Source organism: Myotis myotis, unplaced genomic scaffold (genome assembly GCF_014108235.1).
Source record: "Myotis myotis isolate mMyoMyo1 unplaced genomic scaffold, mMyoMyo1.p scaffold_m19_p_19, whole genome shotgun sequence".
Classification (NCBI taxonomy): Eukaryota; Metazoa; Chordata; class Mammalia; order Chiroptera; family Vespertilionidae; genus Myotis; species Myotis myotis.
In genome coordinates this window covers 39521144-39547261 of record NW_023416323.1, presented here as the reverse complement: position 1 = coordinate 39547261, position 26118 = coordinate 39521144, and the positions used below count along the sequence as shown (strand labels likewise).

The 26118-nt window shown below is 46.1% G+C and overlaps 1 protein-coding gene across 4 annotated transcripts in view; it reads left to right on the top strand.

Annotated features, from left to right (window-relative positions):
* Window positions 1-26118, top strand: part of FTO (FTO alpha-ketoglutarate dependent dioxygenase) — a 256938-nt gene that overhangs the window by 6844 nt on the left and 223976 nt on the right. For 3 of the 4 annotated variants that reach the window (XM_036345955.1, XM_036345956.1, XM_036345958.1), the window contains exon 2: window positions 16500-16565. The exons of the other annotated variant lie outside the window; for it this stretch is intronic. In XM_036345955.1, the coding sequence (XP_036201848.1) occupies window positions 16500-16565 (66 nt within the window). The remainder of the gene's footprint in view (window positions 1-16499; window positions 16566-26118) is intronic. 4 annotated transcript variants of the gene reach the window in all.

Genomic DNA, 26118 nt, shown 5'->3' with positions numbered 1-26118 from the left:
GCTGTTAATGCCGGAGCCATTACCGTAATGGACTCGGCAAATGAAGGGGAACGAAGACACGCACACTTTATTACCAGAGGGGCAATTTTCTCTTCATCTGTAATAGCAGCCGGGCCTCATATTGATCAGACCATCAAGATACTAATCCTCTGTAAAATTACTTGTTATAACTGAGAATGCGCTCACCCAAATCAGTCTGCGTCCTGCCTGTCTGCTGACTATTGAATACACCGTGAGGCGGTTTATTTTTCATGATTGAAAGCCTCTGCCCCGGAAACGGGCGGCGCTCCCCTCGCCACACGGAGCGCTTCATCTCGGCGATAGCCCAGGGTTGTCTTTTTGTTTTAAACAGAACATCACCCACTTAATTAAGGAGCGAGCGGCTGCCTCGCTGCCTGAGTTATGCGGGTGTTTTATGGGCCCCTGGATTTATTAAGCATCTTGTTTTACATTCCGTCCGCGGTGCGTGCTGTAAATAAAAACAGGCCCTTCTTGCCCACAGTAGACATTTGCAGGTAGCAAATGTCAATACGTCCTCGAGGATGCGAGGTGCTTTGATTTATATTTCAGGCGCCAGGTTGCGCTGTGTCGATTGAACCCATAGGCTGGATGCGGCCTGGTGGCTTTGGCGCAGCAGATGGGCGTTCGCATCATTGCCTGAGAAAGTTTATGGTCATTTCTGCATCCTTGGCTCGGTAGATTGCTTTTGGGACAATGAGGCATATCTACTCCTCCCACCCCGCCCTTGTGTTTTGTGAGGAATGACTACAGCTACATATTATTATAATTACAGGAAGACCTACTCAAACTGAGTTCTATCTTCTTTAATACTTAGAATTTTAGGAATTATTCCTTAAAATTTCCATTTTTCTTCAGTATAGTCCCCACATACTTTATATGTTTATTTGTACACAGACTCAGATGCCTTCATGGCAACATACCTATTTTTTTTATTCTACTACATTGTCATTGCTTAAAGCATTCGCGTGGCCTTCTCTGTAGAGAGAAATTCAGAAATTAGTCCTCTGTGTGCCGGAATTGTGGTCGGGGCCGGAGACTCAAGGATGAGTCAGATACAGTCTTTGGCCACTGAGGACCTCAGCTCAGCAGGGAGATAGGCCTACGGACAAATAATTGCAAGAACGCAGCATGGTCAATGTTCAGATCCACTTGTGAATGCAGTTCCTGGGAGTGGATGCCACTTACGGGCACAGGATTAAAATCCGGTCCTTGGCTTTTCTTGCCTTATTACCAAATGCAGAGTTGTGCAGTTTAATCACACTTTCAGACTTGTGTGTGAATGATTGCTAGCTGTTTGAAAGAGACTGCATTCTGCCCCCCCCCTTCCCCCCTTCACAGGAGGCTTGTTTACTGCCCCCTGGAGACAAAGGAAAGATGTGTACAAGTGTTTGATCAGTGACCAGATCTTTGGGTCTCTATAGAGTTTCCCATCGAGACCACTTTGAAGGAAGGGGATGGTGTTTATTTGCTTGCTGATGTCCTGGCGCGTATAGTATAATCAGTCTTGTTGTTTTAGAGAATAGTTTGTCAGGAGAGACTGGAGCCTGTCCTGGTGAAGAGCATGGATTTTGGAGCCAGGCTGCCTTTTTTTTTTTTACCCCCACACCCTCTGCTTACTGGCTGGTAGATCTTGGGCAGGTCACCTGATGTCCTTGAGCCTCAACCTTCATCTGTAAAATGGGGATAATAATAGCTGTGAAGATTAAGAGATTGAATATATATAAAGCATTTAGAATAGTGATGTGCATATATTAGTATTCTAGCATTAAGTATGTTAATACTAGAATTCTAGCATTAAGAATTATTTTAGTATTAAGAATATTAAGTAATAGTCTGCTATTAAGTATAATGATAGTTATTGGCATATATAAGTGCGCTGTAGTCATTAGCTACTATTATTGCCATGGATGTGGCTAGAGGCAATGAAATTATTTTATTATTTTCACATGTGACTTATGAAAGACAGCTTTGTAAATGTTTGACCACAATGTGTATGGCATATAAGACAGTGAAGAATTCCTTATTTAAAATATTTTTCTGATTACATAATTATTATTTTAGAAAAATTTAAAAATATAGAAAAAACAAACAAACAGGAATTTAAAAGGTCTCCTGTAATCCTCCAGGGATAACCACTGTGTTACTTAGTATACACACTGGTGTATTTCTTAAAATATTATTATGCCTATTATATGTACAATATATGCAGTATGATCCCAATTTCATATAAAATATATGGACACATTTATATAAGATGTATTTTTAAACAATAGGAATCATAATGTGCCTATTTTGTACTTTGCTCTTTATTGTGAATATTTTCCATGTCATTACAATTATATGGTATCTCATCATTTGGATTTTTTTTTTTTTTTGCTATTATAAATTATCCTTCAGCCTGGCCAGTGTGGCTCAGTGGTTGAGCACTGACCCATGAACCAAGAGGTCACCGGTTCATTTCCTATTCAGGGCACATGCCCGGGTTGTGGGCTTGATGGGGGTGTGCAGGAGGCAGCCAATTGATGATGTTTCTCTGTCAAGGATGTTTATATCTCTCTATCACTCTCCTTTCCTCTCTGTAAAAAAAATCAATTTAAAAAAATCAATCAATCAAATTATCCTTCGGTGAGCATTCTTGCACATAAATCTCTGTGCAAATCTCTGGTATTTTCCATAGGGTCATAAGAAGAAGGTGGATTGTCAGGTTAACATTTGTAAAGGTTTTGGTTTGCATTGTCCAGAGCCACCCAGACAGTGATGCCGGTTTCTGCTCTGCTCTGCGAGTCATCACAACATAAAAATATTTGCCAGTACGGAAGCAATGCTGTAGGAGCTCATTGCTGAGTGAGTTTGTGTTTTCTTCATTATTAAATGTATGGTTGAATTCCCTCCTACCGTGTTTCTTGGCCAAATATAGTTCCACTATAGTTCCTTTGTTCATTTTGCTAATATATATTTATTTTTTCTTGTTGATTTATAAGAATACTTCCTAGACTAGGGATATTATTTATTAATCATGTGATGGGAATATTTTTCCTAGTTTGTTCATTGCTTGACTTCTACTTTTTGGATTTTGTTATTCAAAAGTTTTCCTTTGTGTCTATATGGGGGAAATTTTCCCACCTACATATTTAATTAATGGCCACCTGTATGTCCTTGCAGTTATTTTATGTTTTAATTTTTTTCATATAGTTCTTTAATGCATCTAGAATTTTAGTATGATATGGAGTAGTTCTCTATCTTGCTCTTCCCAGATGGTTAACCCGTTATTCCCACTACATTTACTGACTAATTTGAATGTCAGAACACTCAGATACGCTTTTTATTCTGTTTCTTTTGTTATTCTTGACACACCATTCTAATGGTCAGAGTTTAATGATACCTTTCAATGTCAACCCCACCCATCACACCCCCACCCACCCACCTGCCACCCACCCCACACAGGAATTAACCAACTCCAACACTTTTCATCGTGCTGTGTAGACTTCTACGCTTTTTAAAAAAGTTATTAAAGGATAGTTGGCATACAGTATTTTATTAGTTTCAAGGCACAGCATCGTGGTTCGACATTTACATATCTTGCCAGGTAATCTGCACACTACGTCTAGTACTCATCTGTCACCAGGCCACCTTACCACACTGTCAGTGACTACATTCCCCTTCGCCTTGTCACTCATCCCTCCACCCGCCCTCCTCTGGCAACCATCAGGTTGTCCTGTGTTTCTAGGAGCCCGTTTTTGCTCGCTGTTGTTTTGTTTGTTTGTTTCCATGGCTCTTCACTAGAGATAGCAGCTGCTGTCCGCGAGGGAGCCCTTCGCTGTCGTTGGGAGGCTGGCTTCCGGATTCTGTCTGTCGTTACCTAGGTCATCTCTGCTAAGAGTCCCTCAATCTCTCTCTTGTTTCTTCAATCGTAAAATGGGCATATCCTCAACTCCCCTCCCTGCTTCAGCTGAGATGTCAAAAGACAATGAATGTAAGAGAATATTAAGCAGTCAGCATGTTATATAGATAGAAAAACGATGTACAGTAGAAAGCTTTTACTGGTGTCTTATCCACCACTCCACCAGCCCCATTCCCCAGTATAGAAACGATCAAGGTCTTTGGAGCAGAAATTGTTATTATTTTTTTAAATATGGCTCTGCCCGGTTTAGTTCACTGGATAGAGTGTCGGCCCTCAAACCGAAGGGTTGCGGACTTGATTCCGGTCAAGGGCACGTACCAACTGAGCCACGCAGGCCAGCGCTGATAACAGGTTGTTTTTAATCCCAATGCAGAGTGATAATAGTATTCTGTGTAATTGTTAAATATTCTCTTTTAGAACAGCATTCACTGAAGGACCTCATATCCACCAGGGTATGATATGGTTGACTCGTAACATTTCTTGGCAAATGGTAGCACATAGAGATTGAAAGTTGTGTTTTTTGTTTTTACTTTACGGAGCATTTATTTACCCTCAATTGTTTTTAAATTTTTTATTTCAGAGAGGAAGGGAGAGGGAGAGAGAGAGAGGAACATCGATAATGAGAGAGAATCATGGATTGGCTGCCTCCTGCACACCGCACACTGAGGATCGAGCCCGCAACCCGGGCCTGTGCCCTGACCAGGAATTGAAGTTGGACCTCCTGGTTCACAGGTCGACGCTCAGCCACTGAGCCAGGCTGGCCGGCCTACCTTCAACCCTTGATGTGCTCTCCATCAACAATAGCAGGCCTTTTGTTTGAAGTGCTTTGTGTATGTATATGTAAGGCAGACCAGGGCTCAGGCAGCTGCACGGCAGACCGCCGGAAAGCCTTAGCTTTTGGCGGCCCTTTAGCCAGCGAACGCTGTGCGTTTCAGGAGAGTTTTTCCCGAGCCGCCGAAGTGGCCCGACTCCTCTGGCCATTCCATCTCCTGCTCTTCCTCCTGTTTTTATTTAAGACTATAAAGTTACTTTAGTGTAACTGCTGCTGTCACCTTTGCCCTCAGCTAATCAAATAGTTTACCTTCAGGGAAGCATTTATCTCCCACTTTCATTATTATTATTTTTGTAGCTGTAAAGATAGATATTTTATGTCTGCAGAAGGCTGTAACAGTGAAACGAGGTATCGATCTGCTGTATTTAGCAATTTCTCTCCACCTCGCCATCAATAGCGTGTCAGCCTCTGTCTGTACCGTGGTTGACCTCACAAATAGCTCTTTATGCTCCCATTGGATTCAAATGATATAGTATGCTGAAAACTAAATCAATGAATGATTATCAAGTTTTTAGTATTATTTCATGACCTGGAGGCAACTGGTACCCCTGGCGCTGAGCAGTTGGGTGCACAATGAATATGGCAAGGTGAGTGTGTCTGGCTCTTGCTCAGCCGAGAGGGGGGAAAACAGGGCCAGCTGCCTGGGTTAGCTCAGACTTGCAGACTAATGATCTTCAAGCGCTTAAGGCCTTCAGGGAAGCATCTCGCCCTGCAGAATCAGACACAGAGAAGAGCAGTCCCTCCAGTCAGCTTTGTTCCCTGCGCCCCCCAACCATGAGCAGGTAGCAATGTGTCTAAGATTATTTGAGCTCTAAGCATGTGGCTTTTGCTTCCATTTACGGAGGAAAGATAAACACAATTAGATGCCGTGTCATTATACCCCTGAGGACCTAACCGAAAGGCACCCCGTAAGAGGAGGGAGAGCCACCTCGGTCCAGGTCTAATGGGACCCCTGGCTGCTGTCAGCGCCTAGAACAGATACTGCGTGTGGGAGTTCTGCTTCTCTGCTGGTCTGGGGAGTGCTGAACCAGCAGGAGCCACTGATTTGACTGCTTGTGAATGCTGCTGAATCCAGCAATAACATCCTATATAATAAAAGCCTAATATGCAAATTGTCCCCTCCACTGGGAATTTGACCGGGAGTTCTGCTCGCTATGACGCGCGCTGATCACCAGGGGGCGGCGCGGAACATGGTGGGCTTCGGCAGCCCGGGCTGGCAGCAGGCAGCAGTGGAGGTGCTGCTGGCCCCGATGGGCCCTGACGAGAGCGGGACTGTGGTGGGATGGTGGAGCAGGTGAGCGGGCGGCGCCAGGACAAGGTGGGTGTGAGCAGGGCCCGCTCGCCCTGCCGATTGCCCTTCAGACGACGACCAGTGGTAGCAGTGAGGGGCAGGGCCGCCACCTGGCTCCCAGGTACTAAGGGAGCCAGGAAGGAGCCCAATCGCCCTTCCGATGGCGACCATCGGTGGTGGCGTGGAACAGGGCTGCCGCCCAGCTCCCAGATGCTGAGGGACCCGGGTGCTGCCCAGGGCCCAGAGGTCAGGTGGGACCTGCCCTTCCACACCGGACACTCGTGCTTCGATCACCAGCCAGGCCTAGGGACTGCACCCGTGCATGGATTTTGTGCACTGGGCCTCTAGTTTTTATTATAATCTTGCTGAATCACATATATTTAATGAAAAAACCTTGTAGATATTGACATTTGGGCTATATGGGTGGGGAGTGATAATGGGTGAATGAGGAAAATGGATCATGTATGAATCAACTGCATTTGTCTCTAAGAAAGTGCCATTTTGGTGTATTCCTTTGTCCATCGTCCCAGTTCAGAATGGTGGAGTATCGAGGAATTCAATTTATTGATTGACAAGGACTCTTGAGGAATTCATTTATTGATTCATTCTTCAGACATTTATTGAGAATCTACTATGTTCTGGTTAGGGAGATAGGAGATGAGGTCTAGCCCTTCCTCTTCATGGGAAAACTGTCCTGCTCACTTTCTCAAACCTGAGAATCCTCTGCCTGCCTTATTCCTGCCTACGGCCATGCCCACCCCCAGAAGATATTTGAAGATGAAAGTAAATGGTGGGTTTTATGACCACAGGTTGATGTCCAGCCAACTTCTGTGTGTCATCTGCTTGGAAGAAGGAAGTGGGGAGCCCTTTAGGCAAAGTCACAGAGCAGCAAGGCCGGAGGAGGGAATTTGGCCCAGCCCTCTGACTATGGGGCTGACGACAGATTCGGGTATGACACCCTCTTTTTCCCATAGTAGAGACCGTGCTGACATTTTAATAAATCAAGCACTGGGCTTTGGTCCCCGTCAGTCTGCTCAGAGATCCGCCTCTTCTAAATTCTTGGTTTACTTCTGTTACTCGTTATGAATCTGCGACCGGCTCATGAGCTAATCTGCTCTTGAAGCCATTTAAATTTTTGTTCTGAGTGCCATTAGAGGACTCCGTGCTGGCCTAAGAAGTACTTCTTTTCATTTGCCCTCTATCTGTCCACATTGAGCTTTGAGGTACCGCCCAGGTCTCAGGTGAAGGGACTGCGGGAAGAGGTCCCTGCCCCTGAATTCGGCCTCTGCGATTTTGTGCCCCATGGATGCCTGAATAAGAAGTGAGGAATTTCCCCCTAAAATGACCCCTCAGGAAAGAGAAGCAAGCCAGTGGGAGATTGATGCGTGCTCATAGGTCACGTAAAATAACTTGCGCGTGGTTCCCCGTGGCTCTGTGTCAGACACTAGCTGAGCTCTTTTTAGCTCGCGCGTAGGACAATTAGTTGACCTCTGTACAAGCTTTAATAATGGTGTGTCTTAGCCTCTCTTGTTCCTTACTGTTGCGAGGTTATCTTCGCTCCCCAGACTTACTTAAGGAAGTGATAGTGATCAGGGCTTAAGGAGTGACTTTAGTGCTGCAGTCGATGTCGCCCTGCACCTTTCTATAAGGGTCATTTTCAAGTTCATGCCACTAAAGGCTGCCTCTGATGAGGGCTACTTACGGCTCTATTTGTGGCCGGAAAGCCCATTGTTGGTGAAAAGGCTATAAGAAGATCTGTCCAACTTAATTCTGGCTCCACGCCAGTCACTTTTAGAGACAATCATAACGGCTTCTAAAGAAGAGGAGACATTCTTGGTTAATCAAGATTAGGGGGAAATCTCTTTGTCAATATATGTTAACACACATCTGAGTGGGGCCACGGGCATCCACTCCATACAGAAGGCATAAGATCTCAAACTTAGAATTACAGATGGATGTGTTTATGTCATATGCTAAACCCCGCCTCTTTAGTGAGCAGACCAAAACAAAAAATGTTTTGATAAGTCACTGTGTACTAAAAATTATACCGCTTTCATGAAATGAAATTATATATACAGTTATATTCACATGCTATCATAGTAAGATGATAATATTGAGATGAAATGATATATTTTTTCCGATTATTTTTTTTTTTATTGTACACACTTATGAACATTCCTGGAAAACGGAACGCCTGGATTCTTCGGTGCCATTTTTAATTGTACACTTTAATTGTACACTTAGAAACTCCCTACAAGAGGAATAAACAAATTTCACATTCTCTTTCCCTTCTTCAGGATCGGAGATCGTGTACGTGTCTGTGGCTACCTAGGCGTCTAAAACATGGCATGCCTAAAAGCACGGCTGAAGCCTGCTGCTTAACGGCATGCTTTGCATGCATTTGTGACTTGAAATAGGGAAAGAAAAGTCAAATCGGAGACAGCTTGAATGGCAGGCTGTCGGTGCGGAGCCTCGTGAATTGGCAATGGTCTCATTTAGGACCTTCAGACGCGTCTCCGCCCGGACAGAAGGAGGAGGCTCTGCATGTTCCGGGGGAGACAGCCACCCCTCGCCGCCGCGCAGGAGGCAGCCGTGCGTGACAGTTGCCCTCCGTTGCCGGCTTCTCGGAGCTTCACCTCTGACCCTCCGCTTAGCCGCTGCGCAGCGGTCGGAGCAGGTTGGCGATGGTGGTGAGTGACGGGCATTGGCCTGCAGCGCGCTCGTCATTATCGGGCTGTCAGAGGAGGTTTCCATCCGGCCGGCCCCCTCTGTGCAGCAGCCCACAGTGCTTAGCTTCCGAGGCTGTCAGCCGCACCATCCAAGGCGCATCCAGATCGGAGGACTGAGTGCGTACACCTTCAATCGGAAGACAGGAAGTCTGTCCCTCTTCTTTCCCTTCCCTCATTTCCCCCTTTTTTTCCTTTTTGGTGAAATAGAGTCACATGACGTGACTTTCACAGGGCCAAGAGGTTGAGTCTGCTGCCACGGTGTGAAAAGCACGGCTGTCTGCTGTGGTCTGCGTGTTAAATAGACGTGGGCCGCTCTGCCCGTCGCCTCTCAGCCCCATCCTGCGTGTTCTGTCAGCTTCAGCCGTCGGTTTTGGTTTCAGGGCCCCCATGCTAGCCCCGTGGTTCCGGGGTGAGCGGACAGGATGAAGCATTTCCCTCGGTCTTTGTGATGTTGCAAAGGGATGGGGAGGCCAGCGCGCATGATTTGTGCTGCAGGGATTAGAATTTAAAATAAATAACGAAGAGGTTGTGTATGATTATTATCTCATTGAACATTTCCCCCCCACTCATGGTAAAGAAACTTGGACACAGGGAGTTTAACTGGCTGCATAAGCCTTAGAAGCTCCGGAGGTCTGTCTTTGGCAATATGTTTTTCAGAGAGAGAAAAACACGGCTGTGCCTGCGGACCAAAGGGTCCCGGGTTCGATTCCGGTCAAGGGCACGTACCTCGGTTGCAGGTTCCTTCCCGACCCCAGGCCCTGGTCTGGGCTCACGCAGGAGGCAACCAATCAATGTGTTTCTCTCACATCGATGTTTCTCTCTGTCTTTCCCTCTTTCTTTCATGCTCCCTAAAAATCAATGGGAAAATATCCTCAGGCGAGGATTAGCAAAAAAGAAAGAAAAAAAAAAGAGAAACACAGCCTTGAAAGCCCTCTTTTCTCCTAAGTTTGAAACTCTGCATTAACAAGCATCCCGGGGTGGGGGCGGGGGGGCGGGTGTGAAGGAAAGCCCACCACACTCTTCAGGTGTTTGAGAAGTTCGGGTACCTGGACCTGGCTTGCTGCCAGCATTGTGGGGTGGGTGGGGCGGGGAACCTGGAAGCCTGAATTCTCGTTTCCCTTCTGCCATCTCCGGCTGTGTCTCCGAGTGCAAGTCAGGCAACCCCTCTGTCTCTGTTCCTTCAAATGCAGAAGTGGGGGCTCTAGTTGGTGAGGATGACAGGCATCCGTTTTGACAAGTGCTTGCGTTTGTCAGAACTCTGGGCCCTCCAGAGGCACCTCCCGATCTCCTGGTCCTTTCCTCAGCGGGAAAGACTCCCTAAATAGCCAGCAGGCGATGCTGGGGCAGATAGAACGCTCTGGAACTCATGCCAGCCCATCGTTGTGTTGCCACCCTTCCCCCCTCCCATATTGCTGATTTCAGTTAACTAAGCATTCACATCGCCAACCTGCAGTGCGGTGCCCGTGTCGGGGAGGAACAAGGCTGGTCTAACAATCAGATACATACGAGACAGGTTGGCAAGGGAAAACCCGATTTTAATACGTACATGTGCATGGGAGCCCCGCAGACACGAGAGCGTCAGAGACCCCACATGCAGGAGAGGTGCAGAGGCAGAACGGGAAGGTGGGCGCAGTAGACATCCTGAGTGAGGGATGAGGCAGGTGCCTGGGGGCTTCAAAGCCTGCAGGTGGGATAAGGTCCGACATTTAGTGAATAGATGTGGCCCCGCCCTCTAGGTCAAGAGCGGTCATCTCTGATACCCTCTTATTCTGGGCCAGGGCCCTAATTCAAGTACTTCTTCTAGGTGATTCCAGGAGGGGCAGAAGTTTCTCTTGCGCCCTCTGCTAAAGTGCCCTGAGCTCCAGACAGTCCGCTGCCAACCACCCACGCACATTGTGGAGTGACGTGGTGTGAACCCCTTCTTCCCTCCCACCCAATCATTCATTCATTTGCTCAAACTGCAAGTATTTTTTTAAAATAATTTTTTATTGATTTTTAGAGAGAGGGAAAGAGAGAGGGAAAGAGAGAGAGAGAGAGAGAGAGAGACAGACATCTATGTGACAGAAACATCAGTTGGCTGCCTCCTGCATGACCCTACCAGGGATGGAGCCTGCAACCCGGGCGGCGTGTGCCCTGACCTGAAATCGGACTGGCAGCCTTTCTGTGCACAGGACAATGCCCAGTCACCGGAGCCACACCGGCCAGGGCTCAGCAAGGATGTTTTGAGCTCTTACTATGTGCCAGCCCGGTTCTAAGTCCTGGGATCCAGCCACAAACCCGGCCGGCAGCACCTGCCTTCCCCGAGCTCAGATCCTGCAGGGAGAGAGGGAACAGAAACCCGTATCTCCCTTTTGGGGGCTCCCAGGGCTGCGAAGGAAATAAAGCCGGGCAAGAGGAGGCGCTCTGGGTGGATCCTCAGGGAAGAGCCCTTGTGGGGGATTCCTTCCGGCAGAGAAAAGCCGGAGGGGCTTCCCCACTCTTGCTCCTCCTCCCCCGGGTCACCAAGTCCGGCCTCCGTCCTGATGTCTTTCCTTCCTGCGTCTTCATGCCAGTCCCGTGTCCAGGCTCTTTCTGTCTCCTTCCCTTTCAGCTGTGGTTTCCCCTCCATCAAGTTCTTTAAAAGTGTCATGTGGCTCTGCCCCTGGTCACATGTTAAAATTCAGACCTCCCTGGCCTTGCCCTATGCCAGTGATGGCGAACCTTTTGAGCTCTGCGTGTCAGCATTTTGAAAAACCCTAACTTAACTCTGGTGCCGTGTCACATATAGAAATTTTTTGATATTTGCAACCATAGTAAAACAAAGACTTATATTTTTGATATTTATTTTATATATTTAAATGCCATTTAACAAAGAAAGATCAACCAAAAAAATGAGTTCGCGTGTCACCTCTGACACGCGTGTCATAGGTTCGCCATCACTGCCCTATGCGGTTCCCATGGTTTGAGTTTCTGTTATTATGTGGGGCCTGCCCCTTGCCCCCCGCCCCCATTCCTATCACATCACACCTGATACCCCTGCCGGAAAAAAGTGGGGCTTGAGCCCCATCTCTCATCTCCCTGCACCCAGACAATGAGGAGATGACCTTGTTTTCAAGGGTAGCCCCCAGGCTCTTCTGATTGCTTTGTCCCTAGCGGTTACCTCACTGTGCCTGGTTAGCCATTTACCGCCCGGTCTGTGAGCGCCTTGAAGACAGCGCTGTGTTTTCATTCATGTCTGGTATTTTCAGGATCTGCCATGGTGTCCAGAACAAAACAGACACTCGAGGAACTGTCAGCTGGTTGAGATCTGCTGGTTGAGGCCTTGAGCTGTCGCATCACTTTCCAGTTCCCGCCCAGTGCCCCAGCGGGAACTCTGAGGTCTCTGTTCCAGGCCAGGTGGAGGTTAAGGCACCTAAGGGCAGACACTGCTTATGGTGCTTTTATCAGCTGCGGTGTCAACAGGCACTAAAAGGCAAGGACCTGCTCTTCTTTCTGGCTGGTGAGGATGGGAGAAGAGGTGCCCGAGGCAGAGTACACCCTCACCTCTCAGAATAACAGCAGGCGGCAAAAACCACAAAAAGGCCAGCAGAAGGCTCACATTTTTTCTCCTGATGTCTAGGGGAAGAGGGAGCTTTGTAATGGTAGAAGGAATGAATGGGGAAGGAAAAATAAAAGAGTCTGGTTTCCTAAGATTTGAGGACAGGAAGGGACTTCAATCACAACCCTCAATCAGTGTATTGGCAGAGCCCCAAGACCTGAAACCCTAGAGGGGGCTCCCCTTTCTGTTTGGTTTTATATTTATTTTAAAAATGTGTTTATTGATCTCAGAGGAAGGGAGAGGGAGAGAGAGAGAGAGAGAGAAACATCCATGATGAGAGAGAATCATGGATCGGCCGCCTCCTCGACACTCAACCATTGAGCCACACCGGCTGGGGCACTATTTTTTTTTTTTTAAACAAGTCTATTGAGATTTCATTTACACAAAGACAGTTTACCCATTTAAAATGTACAAGTCAATGTTTGGGATTTGTTGTTGTTGTGTATTTACTGGGTTGTGCCATCATCCCCCCTGAAGTCTAATTGTGGAGCTGTCTCCTCTGAGAGAAAGCCCTTCTCACCGGCTGTCCTTCCCCATTCACGCCGCTCCCTCCCAGCCCCGAGCAGCTTCCTATAGACTCCCCGTGCTAATAGATCTGCCTTTCATAGATACGTCATATAAATGGAACCAAAATAGGTGGTCTCTGGTGGCTGGCTTCTTTTACTGAGCATAATCCATATGTTTTCAGCATCCATCCATGTCGCAGAATATATGCATCCTTCATTTCTTTTTGTGGCCGAACAATATCTCATTCCATGGATGGACCACATCTTACTTACCCATTCATCACGGGGCGACATCTAGGTGTTTCCCTTTCGGGGGCCATGTCCAGGAATGCTGCTGTAAACATTCGTGAGCCAGTTTCTGTTCAGGCATATGTTTTCATTTCTCTTGGGTTCTATACCTAGGAGTGGAATGATTGAGTCACGTGGTTCCTCCGTGTAGCTCTCTGAGGATTTGCCAAACTGTTTTCCAAAGCGATTGCATCATCTCACATCCCCACTAGCCATGCACGCAGGGTTCCCGTGCCTCACCTCCTTGCTGACACTTGTTATTGTCCATCTTTGCGCCTCTCTCATTTCATTCTCATACGTCTATGAGTCAGCCAGAGAAAAATATTCTGGCTGTCATTTCATAGATGAAAAGTCCAATATGCCGATGAAATGAGATGCCTCGTCTGTGTGTGGATGGGGGTGTGTGTGTGAAGGGGCAGGCATATTCAGAAGAATAAGTCATCTAAAAGTGCTTTCAGGGTTTTTGAATGAGAGACTTAGAGCTATGGTGGAGACCCTATTCCCCACCCCCATTTTTTAAAAAAAATTATATTAGTATGATTGCATTAAAAAAAATTAAAGTGTAATTCACATAACGTAAAATGAACCCTTGTAAAGTGTATGAGATAGCAACTCTTCTTCATGTGTATGTCTTAGTGCTCCTAAGAGTAATATTGTCTTTAAGATATGTGCATATGATTAAAAACACCTTTTTTTTTTTGTTGTTTAAAAAAAGAGGGAGCCTGGCCAGTGTGGCTCAGGGGTTGAGCGTTGACCTATGAACCAGGAGGTCACGGTTCAATGCCCGGTCAGGGCACAGGCCTGGGTTGCTGGCTTGATCCCTAATGGGGGGCAGCCGATCAATGATTCTCTCTCATCACTGATGTTTCTGTCTGTCTCTCCCTCTCTGTTCCTCTCTGAAGTCAATATATATATATAAGAGAGGGACAAATACAAAATTTGATCTTCAGGGAGCCATCCAAGATATACAAAGGAACAAGAATACAGGGACCAGAAGCCACTTGTTTTAAAGTAATTAAGATAATTATGTTGACTTTCTTCTGTACTCTAGATACAGCCTTTTCAAAATGAGAAAGATATGCCTGCCTTGTGTTCCAACATGAATATTTAGCAGTGTCCTCTCTAACCCTAGGATCACCCGGTAAATGTTAACAAGAAACATAGACCTGTGTTTTCCCTGTCTTACTGCTTTTCTACAGGAGTGGTGACAGCTAGAATGACTTCATGTCACTGAGCCCACAAAGCTGAATGTTACATGTGTAGTTCCCTGGGTGGGTGTGCAGTGTAGTTTTGTGTTTTTTTTTTAAAGATCCGGACACAGTGACTGGATGTCAGCAGTTACATCTGTTTTATAATCCTGATGGATTTTGCATACTTATAAACATATATGGAGACAGAAATTGCAAATAAGAATTTTATAATAAATTATATTCCCTTATTATGTCTCTGCTAAGTGAGTAGAATATTTTATGAACATGTGAAATTTTTTAAAAATTAAAAAAAATTGATTTCAGAGAGGAAGGGAGAGGGAGAGGGGGGAGGGAGAGAGAGAGAGAGAGAGAGAGAGAGAGAGAGAGAGAGAGAGAGAGAGGGAGAGAGAAACATCAATGATGAGAGAGAATCACTGATTGGCTGCCTCCTGCACACCCCCTACTGGGGATCGAGCCCACAACCTGGGCATGTGCCCTGATGGGTAATGGAACTGTGACCTCCTGGTTCATAGGTGGATGCTCAACCACTGAGCCATACCTGCTGGGCAAAAAGAGGTTTTCTTGATTGTAAAGCCACCTAGGTTACCCTTACTTGCTGTTTAACTTCCCTGACCACTAGGTGTCCCCTTTTGGTCCTTGCCTTCCTCCTGGGCCCCCGGCTTTTAGAAGAACCCGAAGGAGGATGAGACCTCAGGAGACTAAAAAATGCAGGGGACCCGCACTCTGATGACTCCAGTTGCCTCTACTTCCGTTCCTCCTTGCTCCCTGGCTGGTATTTAGATAATAGATCAATTCTTTGGAAACCTACTGAATGCTTGATGCGGCTCTCTCATCACGGCAGGTGGTAAAGTGGGAGGAAAGAACGACTGTGTTCATCTTGATATGTTAGGTAATGAAGTAATTGTAACGTTTGCAGAGAACTTTAGGAATACTTTTAATGCAGTTTATTATCATGGGACTAATGTTGCTAGGCAAATAATGATTGCATTATGAATATTAATTTTCCTGTCCTATAATAGAATCATCCTGGCTGTAACTAACATGGAGGATCCTCTGTAATCCTCACAGGAACCCTCTGCGGCTACCATTCCCCCCCCCCCCCCCCCCCCCAGCTTTTAGAGATGAGGAAATCAAAGCTCAGAGAGTTTGGTTAATTTGCTCCACGTTTAATAGAGCTTGGTTGCTTTCAGAACCCCCCCCCCCCACACACACACACACACACTCCATTTGGAAATTGTTACAGCATTATAGCAGTGAGTAAGTGGGTAGAGTTTGACTTAAGTCAATAACATTTAAAATTCCTGTAAGAGAACTCAGCGGAGAGCAGCCCTGGAAGCCGGGCTTGGCTGTGAGTAGTTGTGTCGGGGAAGCGATCAGTGTGCCCTGGATGTGGGCACCCTTCAGGAAGGCTGCGGGCTCTTTGCAGAATTACAAATCGCGTACACGCAGGGACCACTTCCTCTCACTCGCCTGCACATGCCTCTCCCATTAGCAGGGAAACAGCAGGACACTTGACAGCTCCGCGCAGGCCCGGAGCTTCATAGAATGGAACATTCTTCTTATTCAGTTAGGGGCGCGCTCAGAAGACGGGCATGCAGCGAGGCCTAGGTGCTCCTGGAGACTGCTGGCTGAGACGGTCTCTTGTACCTGAGTTTAGATTCTGCATTCATTTCCAGATTTCTCCATGCCGGCTTTCTCTCAGTGCCGAGGAATGTGATTGTGCTCAGTACCTCTCCAGTGGACTCCCAGTTGTGGCGGTGGTTTCTGCAGACCACGGGGGGATGTATAACAAATGTGAGATGAGAGAGCTTTGTCAGGGCGGGAGCTCGTCCTCTGGAAAGCTGGAGCAGGGAAGTGGGAGCCCTCCCCAGTGCCAATAGGCCCCCCCCCTTCGCCCCCTAAGGTCTGCCTGCAACACCCTCTGTTCTCTCTCTTTGTTCCCCTTCCCAACTCAGGTCCTGGCAGGGATCTGTGACATTTCCGAGCAGATCAAACGAGCCCCTGACACCTGATTGCCCAGTGTCTGTTGTTTACAGTTGCTTTCCAAGGACACCTAGACAAGATGGAAAGCTTAACGCGCTGTAATTAAATTTGCATCTGCTCTGTGACAGGACTCAAAGGACTTTTCTTTCCCTCCACCTAGGAATCTCATTGTAGAGCTCCTACTGGCTTTGACCCCGCAACATCTGAAAAGGCAAGACGCGGACAGGTAAACAAGCATTGGTTCAGTCGACTGCCTGTCATGATCATGATGCATATTCAATAAGGTCCCCGATATCCCTTTCTGCCTTGGTGTGCTACTCTTCACCCGCTTGTTTAGCCAGATTTAGAACGGGTCTGAAATGCAAGAACTGTAGCTTGGAGGGGATTTTTTTTTTTTTTAAGTAAAATCTTTTTGAAAGAAAACAAACATTGCCTCACAATCTGGATGGGTTTAACACACCCTTTGGGTTGTACATGGCTCACAAACGCTCATGAATAATTCAGCAAAGGCAAACACAACCTGCTGGTGGTACCCAGTGTTATTCACACTCGCTAATGAATAATTCCCTTTGGCTCTTCTGGAGCCTCGCTGAGGAGTGGCATCTGAGACTCACACGGGTTATTATTGGGCGATTTGTCAGTGTCCTTGGGGCATTGTGAGCCAGTGTCCAACTCAGCTACCCACCCCGCATGCCTCCCAGGTCCTTCTGGGAAACGCGCAGCTCCCTCTGTCCCAGGTTTTTAACCCTGGAATGTTGCTATGGGAGAGGCCATGCGCTAACAGGACTCAGCTTCCACTGTCGTCTCATTGAGTCACTTCCTTTCATGGTTTCATTCAAATAAAGACGTGTTTGTTGAGCACCTTACTAGGTACACAGTACTGAGTGCGGCATTGTGGGTGTACAGAGGTAAGATAGTCTTTATGTGCTGTGTCCTCCAGGGGTGGGGAGGGTGTGAAGGAGAGGCATGGGGTCCTGGAGGGAGGGGCTCAGGGTCTTTTTTTTTTGTCAAAATGACCAGTTAGCGGTTGGATTCTCATCCTGTTCTCAGACATGCATTTCCGTGCATATGTGCTGTTGGTAGCATTGTGTGATATTGCTTTAGATCAGTGGTTCTCAACCTTCCGAATGCCGCGACCCTTTAATACAGTTCCTCATGTTGTGGTGACCCCCAATTTCATTGTTACAAATTGAACATAATTAAAGCATAGTGATTCATCACAAAAACAATATGTAATTATATATGTGTTTTCCAATGGTCTTAGCCGACCCCTGTGGAAGGGTCGTTTGACCCCCAAGGGGGTCGCGACCCACAGGTTGAGAACCGCTGCTTTAGATAAACCTAAAGTTTGATTCATCTTGGAACTGTTTATCAGATAAGCCTGATAACATAACCCCAGAGATGAGTAAGCGACCCTTGTTCATTTCTGCTGCACTGAGGTCAGGAATGTGCTATGGTGACCTGGCTTTAGCAGCCTGGGGAGCCTAAGGATGGTGAACGTGGATGTATTTCGGCATGAGTGGTCTACATACCACACCTTAGTAGTCGTATGCTAGTGTATGACTGAGATCCTTGAGGCACACCCAGCCTTGGTGAGGTCATTTCTGGAGTCCTGCATCTACTTGAGCTTTTCCTATAGAACTCTTAGCTCTCGCTCTTCTTTCTGAGCATACTGGGAAGACTACAATTCCCAGCTTCCCTTGCAGTGAGGTGGGATCATATGATTAGTTCTGACCAAAGAAACGGAAGCAGAAGGGCTGAGTATCATTCCTAGTCAAGACATTTAAAAGCTAGTGTGCCACTTGCATGCTTTCTCTTTCCCTGCCACAGTGACTTTGGGGACTCTGTATTCCAGGTATTGGGGTCTCCAATAGTCTGATCCATGAATGACTGTGTGGAGTAGAGCCCACCTCTGCTTCCCATTGGCCCACACTGGACAGTAAGAAAGTTTGTTTGTTGTATTAAGCCCCTGAGATTTGGAAGTTTGTTCACCATGTAGCTTAGACCATTTGCGTTAATACAGAGGGTTTAGTACAGGGAGAGATTGTGTGTGTGTGTGTTATTAGGACCTGGTATTCCACAAGATCCCAGCTAGCTTTGCAGAATGTAGCTTCAGTGGGGAATTGGAGGGTAGGTGCCACTTAGGGGCAGAAAAAGAGTTTATTTCACCAATTACCAAGGCCTCTGTGGAAGAAATAACATTGGTATTAACAGAGTCTTGGAAATAAGCAAACAATTAGTAAAAAAAATAAAAATAAAAGAGCCAGAATTGAATTGAGGCAATTATAACACATATTTTTGAATTTTAAATTTTATCCAGCATGTGTAGTTGGTAAAGTTATACATGTAATTGTTCTCTGTGGGTATAGTTTTATACCCATCTGGCCCCTGAGCTAAGAATGGTTTTTATGTTTCTAAAAGATTGTAAAGAAAAAAAAAAAAAGAAGACAGAGAATATTCATTAGGGGCCATATGTGGCGTAAGCGCCCGAGATATTTGCTCTGTGGCCCTGTAGAGAACAAAGTTTGCTTTTTTTGGTTTATATCTTAACATCTCCACATAGAATTATCAACAAGTAGCCCACTAAAATTGGAATTTCTTGAGAACCAGAAGGCAAGGGTTTTATGAATTTCTGTCTGTCACGGTGCATGGAGCAAGGTGCACGTTCAGAGCACGTTGACTGGATGGAGTTGCACACAGAGCACGGGAGGTGAGACTTTTCCAGGAGGAGGACTGAGGGGAGAGCATGGCAGGCCACCGGTTGGAACCAACAGAACGTTTCTTCTGTTTACTGGGCTGGTGACAGCGGTGGGTTCGTTTTGACCTAATGTGTATGGACATTTATGTACTTTTTACATTCATTTTTATTATCAAATAGAGGTCATATTTTGGAAGGTTTTAAAGATCTAACCTTGTACTCTGGCATCAGAGTGTTGTTAGAGTTTTCTGGTTAATGTGTTTGGCGTTGATGTTTCGGTTTCTCCTTTTTCCTCCGATGACATTTACATTAAAAATATTTATGCATGTTTCTGTCTGTTCAGTTATTTGCTCACTCATAGGTATGTACCCACAAGAAATGGAAGCATGTCCACACAAACACTCGGACACAAATGCTTATAGCAGCATTATTCGTACCAGCCCCCAAATACAAACCAACCCAAAAGGCCTTTAGGGGCTGAATGGATAAGCACAATGTCCTGTAGCCACACAGTGGAATATTATACTTCAGTGAAAAGGAATGAGGTTTTGATACACACTGTGGTATGGATGAGCCTTAACAGCTTTATACCAAGTGAAAGCCAAACACAGAATACAAAATGTTGTATGAATCCGTTTATAGAAAATGTTTGTAACTGACAAATCTGTAGAGACAGAAAGCAGATTAGTGATCGCCGAGGGCTGGAAAGGGGGTGAGGTGGGGATTGAGAGTAAATGCTGTGACATGGAATGTGCTATGGTATGATGACAAAGTTCTAAACTTAGATTGTGTAGGTTGTGGTGAATTGTTGCAAAGTTCTGTGAGCCTACTAACACTAAAAACTATTGAATCGTGCATTCTAAATGGGTGAATTTAATTTTATGTGAATTTTAACTCAAGGATATTAGCAAAAATTATTATGCAGTGGATGGCTCATTTTCCAGTGATGCTGCTGATTTTATACCCTTTTATTCAAGCAATGGTTAGATTGGAATCTCTTATATTTTACCTTTCTTAATTAAAATCTCCTGGAAGCAAAATTTGATTTATATTAAGCCCCCTTTGACCCAACTATCTATTTACGTGAATTTATCCCACTGAATATACTGCATACATGTACAGAGGCATGTACAATAATTTTGTGGTGGCATTATTGGCAGTGGCCAAACATAAGAAACAATCTAAATGCCCATCAGTAGGGGACAGGGTAAAAGATAAAGGGAAATGTAGCTGGTGAACTACTCCAGCACCACTGACAAGAGACTATTCTCTCTGTGCCAATATGAAACCATCTTTTAAAAAAAAATATATTTTATTGATTTTTTACAGAGAGGAAGGGAGAGGGATAGAGAGTTAGAAACATTGATGAGAGAGAAACATTGACCAGCTGCCTCCTGCACACTCACTACTGGGGATGTGCCCGCAACCAAGGTACATGCCCTTGACCGGAATCGAACCTGGGACCCTTCAGTCCGCAGGCTGACGCTCTATCCACTGAGCCAAACCGGCTAGGGCTGAAACCATCTTTAATATACTTAAATTAAAAAAGCAAGGCGCAGAATACTTGGATTTCCATTTGTGTAGAATGCTTGCAAAAAGATCCATTACCTCTGGAAAGATTCAACAGTAGTTACCTGTTTAGGGGAGAAAGTTTGGGTGGGAGAAGTAATAGGAGAGAGACAACCTTTTCCAGGGTTAGACTTTTTTTGTACCCTTTTCTCCATAGCAGCAGCATTCATAATAGCCAAGAAGTGGAAACAGCGCAAACGTTCATCAGCAGATGAACAAAATGTGGTGCATCCATATATGCATGTAAGTAGAATGTCTGTGTCAAAGGAGATTCAGATCTAAATCACTTTTGCTTTTGGGAATTTTAACTCAAGGGTAGTTAGTTAGCGTTCAAATATTACCTTGAAGGTTTTTTTTTAGTTGATTTCTATATTGCAGCTTAGCAACCAACTTTGCCCCTTCCTGTCCATGTGGAATCATTTGTTTTAAGACTCATCCCCCACCCCCCAGCCGCTAAAGATGGACAATTATATGGTCTTGCTGTCATTTTACAGTCTTCTCTCCCAGCTGTGTGGTAGCGGTGTATCTGCAGGGCAGGAAGGTGGCTTGCAAGGGACAATATCAGATCACCCACAATTATTTTAATGTCTCCTGTGATATGATAAATGAAAGTTATCTCTCTATATATCTATATATAAAAGCATAAGCGACCGTTATGACCGGACAACCAGCCGGTAACTATGATGCGCACTGACCATCAGGGGGCAGACGCTCAACACAGGAGCTGCCCCCTGGTGGTCAGTGTGCTCCCACAGCCTGTGTGGCTTGTTGGTGAACTGGGTTAGGGAGTGTCCATGGCTTCAGGACACCCTGTGGTGATGCCTCTTACGATCCCTCTTCCAGGTAGGGCCTTTGACACCTTTCACAAGGTTAGCTGGACTAGTATTACCGTTATTATCCAGTGATGCCACTTGTGCTGTTACATTGGTGAAGAACCACATGGCTTTTTTGAGCCAGACTGGGGCCCGGGGAAACCCAGAGAGCTTGTTGGCTTCTCCGAGAGGGCCTGGCTGCTTCACACGGAGCTGGATTTGTGGCCTAGGATTCCAGGCCCAGAGCTTTCTCTTTAAACAAAACCGACGTTCAAGTTTCAAGGTGCCATGAATTTAAGGGGGAATCTAGAAATGAATGGTGAATTACGGTAAACAGCACTCCATGAAAACATCTCAACAGGGAAATACCTTGGGGAAAAATAATGCTTGTATATTTTTAAAATTGTATTTACCTTCATTATACATCAAAGGAACGGACAAATCTCCTTGTAAAATACTGCCAGCAGGCTTTCAGTACCCCTCCAGGTCCTTCTACACCTTCCTGGTAGCACGACAACATCGCTGAAGGGATTGCTCCATCCGATGTCAGCGTCAGGTCGGACTGAAGAGGGGCTTGTGGAGAGCAACCCCCCAAACCCTGGTTCCGGTGGCTGTCGGCCGGCCAGAGCCCGTCTTTCCTCGGAAAGGCCTGTTACTGTCGCTAGTTGGTGTGCACCACATGTGCCGGGCGGAGTAATTATGTGGAGCCGACCGACTATGACCAAGATTAATAGCTCTTGAAAGGGCTATAATGAAAGGCTGCCCCAACTGGCTTCTCCATTCTTCTTTATTTATTCTGCTCTCATCCCTGTCACCTTTGGCCACCCGCCAAATGTCCTTTATGTGAGATCTGCCCCCCGGATGTGAAAGGCCTCTCGTTCTTAATGGTGGGAGGTGACTGGGCTGCAGGGCCGAGCGAGGTGGGCAGTTGACCCGGCCCAGAGGGGAGTCCCTTCGGGCCTGTGGGCGCCCCAGGTACGGGACACACACTCCGGAAGGAGAGAGACCGTGAGGATGTTCCGCTGACTGACCCTGACCATGGAGGTGCACCTCAAGGCTGGTAGGGAGTCGCTCCGAAGTTCATTGTCAAATCCATAGACTTCAGTGGCTCTTCTGTTTGGAGCATTTGCAAGTTTCTTATTCTGCTGAGGAATTTAAAAAATATATATTTTTATTGATTTCAGAGAGGGAGAGAGAGCTAGAAACATCAATGATGAGAGAGAATCATTGACCAGCTGCCTCCTGCAGGCCCCACACTGGGGATGGAGCCTGCAAGCCAGGCATGCGCCCTGACCGGGAATCGAACCGTGACCTCCTGGTTCATAGGTCGATGCTCAGCCACTGAGCCATGCTGTCCGGGCCTGATGAGGATTTTGTTTTTGCCTGAAACCATCACTATTTCTATTCTCATCAAACTTGGAAACCTCCTTGTGGTAGAGACTGCACGTGAACTCCCAGATGCCTTCTCGCTGCCTCTATCATGGATTTTTCAGGGCAACCGCTGCCTGGAATACAGAGTGCATTTCCCAGCTTCCCCTGCAGCTAGGTGTGGCCATGTGACTAAGGAAGAAGATCTGTCCTATGGTTTCCTGAACAGAAAGCCCAGTGTATCCTTTGCCCCTTTCTGCGTAGGCCCGTCCTTTCAACCCGCTGCCTGAAATGTAAGCGCTGCGTTCTGATCTGCAGCGTGCGGGCCAGTCCTATCGGCCTGGTTAAATCCACTGGCGTTTTGGATTTTCTGTCACTTGCAGCCAAGCCTAATCCTGGATAACACATGGTTTCTGCGCGTTGCAGAAGAGGAAGATAAACCCCGAGCCCCGAGATTTCCTTCTCTCGTTCCTAAATATTAATGTCAAAATTTAAACAGATTTCTCACCCTTCCTTCTTTCAACCCCTACAAATTGAAACAACCTACAGAAAAAGATAATGCATTAATTTATGTAAGAACGAACGACACGAGAGATACATTAATAGGAAAGATACGGGAGAGATAGATGAGCAAGAAGGCTGGGACAGAAAATAACTCATTTAGGAAAATGATAAGCAGGACGGATCTCAAGGGCTTTCTGTAAGATGTGGTCAGGGCGCCCTCTCATCGTGTGTGTGTGTGTGTGTGTGTGTGTGTGTGTGTGTGTTGGGGGGCAGGGTGCAGCTACAGCTTCTTTCCTTAGAGATTCAACTTCATCTCCTTTTTTAAAAAAATATATTTTTATTGATTTCAGAGAGGAAAGGGGAGGGAGAGAGTGATAGAAACATCAGTGATGAGAGAGAATCATGGATCAGCTGCCTCCTGCACGCCCCACCCTGGGGATGGAGCCCACAACCTGGGCATGTGCCCTGACCCGGGAACCGAACCATGACCTCCTGGTTCATAGGTTGGCTCTCAACCACTGAGCCACGCCAGTTGGCTTCATCTCCTTTCTTACGGGCTTGGGTTGTTTTGTTTTTTTTTTAATTTCAGGTTTCGAGTGTCTGAATACAGTGCTCCCAGTTCCCTTGCCTGACTCCACCGCTATTTCTATTTGCCCGGCTCCCTGGCTTTAGGCCCTCCCCCCTCTAATGTCACCTGGGTCAGAGACCATGTACCATGTGACCTCTCGTGGGTTGCAAGTGGTTATTAACACAAGCCTTTTCAAGGCGATGCCTCTTTTTCAGGACTTTTTAAAAACTCCTGAAAGAGAAAAGCAGTTATTTGGTTCACTTGTTCTCATTTGCATCTGTAAAGGGAACCCAGCGTGAGGCTCTCTGGGCCACATCCTCGCTGGCTGTTTCTTGCCTTCTCATGTGAGGAACGGCAGGCCCTTGTCTTTTGTTCACACGCGTGAAAGTCCATGGGGCTGGGAACCAGAACAGGGCGCTCTTTGTGCGCCCCGAGCAGGCGAATGCGCTCGGTCACACACTAGTTGCTGTTTAACTACAATAAAATGGTGACCGAAGGAGATAGACATTTAAAGGATAAATGACAGGGCTGTTAATCACAAAGCAGGTCCTGTGGCATTGTTGTTTTTAGCTAATAGGTATCCAGCCCAGAGTCACTTGTACAGCTGTGTGAAATCTCTGTTTCCAACCAGTAAAAAAAAAAAAAAGATGTCACTGGATATTTTGAATAGCTGATCATTTTGTGTTTCAAAAAAGGCATTTGAACACATTTAAACAGTGTTTGGAAACGTCTAGGTATTTCCCTGAAGTGTTTGCTAAGCTTGGCCATGTCATTTGTAGAATGAATATATATATATATATATATATATATATATATATATATATATCTCAAGTATCTCAAGTATGTTATCCAAGGAAAGAGCCTTTAGGGCTTTTATAAGTCTATGAATTTACAACTTGACCCGTCTTTATCCTATAAAGCGTTATGATTTCTTTCCTGTTTAGGGATGTAAAGGACAACCCCTTCTTTTCTCTCCCCCCACACCCCCCATCTCATGCAGCTGAAATCTGGGTCTTTGGCATTTGGCCCTTTGAGAATAGATGAATATGTCAGTGCTGAGGGTGAGGTGCTTGGATCCCCAGTGCTGCTTTTTTCCTGAGAGATGAACTATACCAGGTGTCCCTTGTCCGCTGTTTCTGAGTGCGGGGTGTACTTTGCCTTATCTTACTGTTTCATTGCATTATTCAGCCTTTTCCCAGGATACCCCAAATAAAATGACTCCAAGTACATTTTACAGATGCCCCCCCCCCCCACCCCCCACACACACACCCCATGCAGTCACATCTCATTGCAGCAGGAATCTTAAACTGTTCCTCCCTCCCGGGGATGATGGGGGTGAGATGGATGAAAGCTACAACTCGGCCTCGGGTTAGGAGGGACAGCAGGGACTGGTGGTGCCCATGGAGGAATGGGAAGGATGCGTCCTACCGAAAGGGGCCGGTGGCAACTTCGCTGCCGTGTGCGAATGTGTTTGCAGATACTCTGATTTTTTGAAAGAAGTTGAAAATGTGGGTTTTTATTCCCAAGTTCTTCATTGTAAAGAACTGTCTGCTAATTGAAATTTAAAACCCATACGGTCCAAACATACCATATTTGCTTCCCCTGGCTCCACTTCTGAAATACACCTGCCTTCAGAGGTAGCTGGAACTCCTGACCCTTCTGGGGATGGAGGTGTGAATCTGCTCACTACTTATTGGTTTTCCCCTTTCTCCCTTGACCCCTGCCCTGCCAGCAGGCTTCGTTATGTTAGCGAACACTCACTCCCTTTTCGCCTTCCCAAGTGTGGGGTTGATGTCTTTCATCTGCCCTGATCTCCTTTCTCATTCTCTTTGTCCCCGAAGATGTGTGGGTTTGTTGTTCTGTTTCCGCGTCTTCACAGGCATTTCAGTTAGGTTTTGTGAGGGAGCTAAGCGCTTGATTGGTATCTGCCATGTTGAGATGGGAGTTAACCTGCTGTGTCAATCATTAATTTGGGTATCAGTGTTTTTTTCCCCCTAAGGTTTATTTGGAAGTCAAAGTAAGAAAACAAAGTTTAATATGTCAGAACCCTTTGCTCCTTACATCTTCCTTGACCACTGGGCTTCTTTCGACTTTCTCTGAAATACCCAGTCCTTCCAAGACTCCTGTTCAACGTGGCAACAAATTCTATGCTGTTTCGGGACTTCCTCTAGACACTCAGTGTGCACTTTGTCACCCACATGTTGTAGCCTGTGAACACCAGGTGATGTTTCAGTCTCTTAAGTATCTACTATGGCTCCTG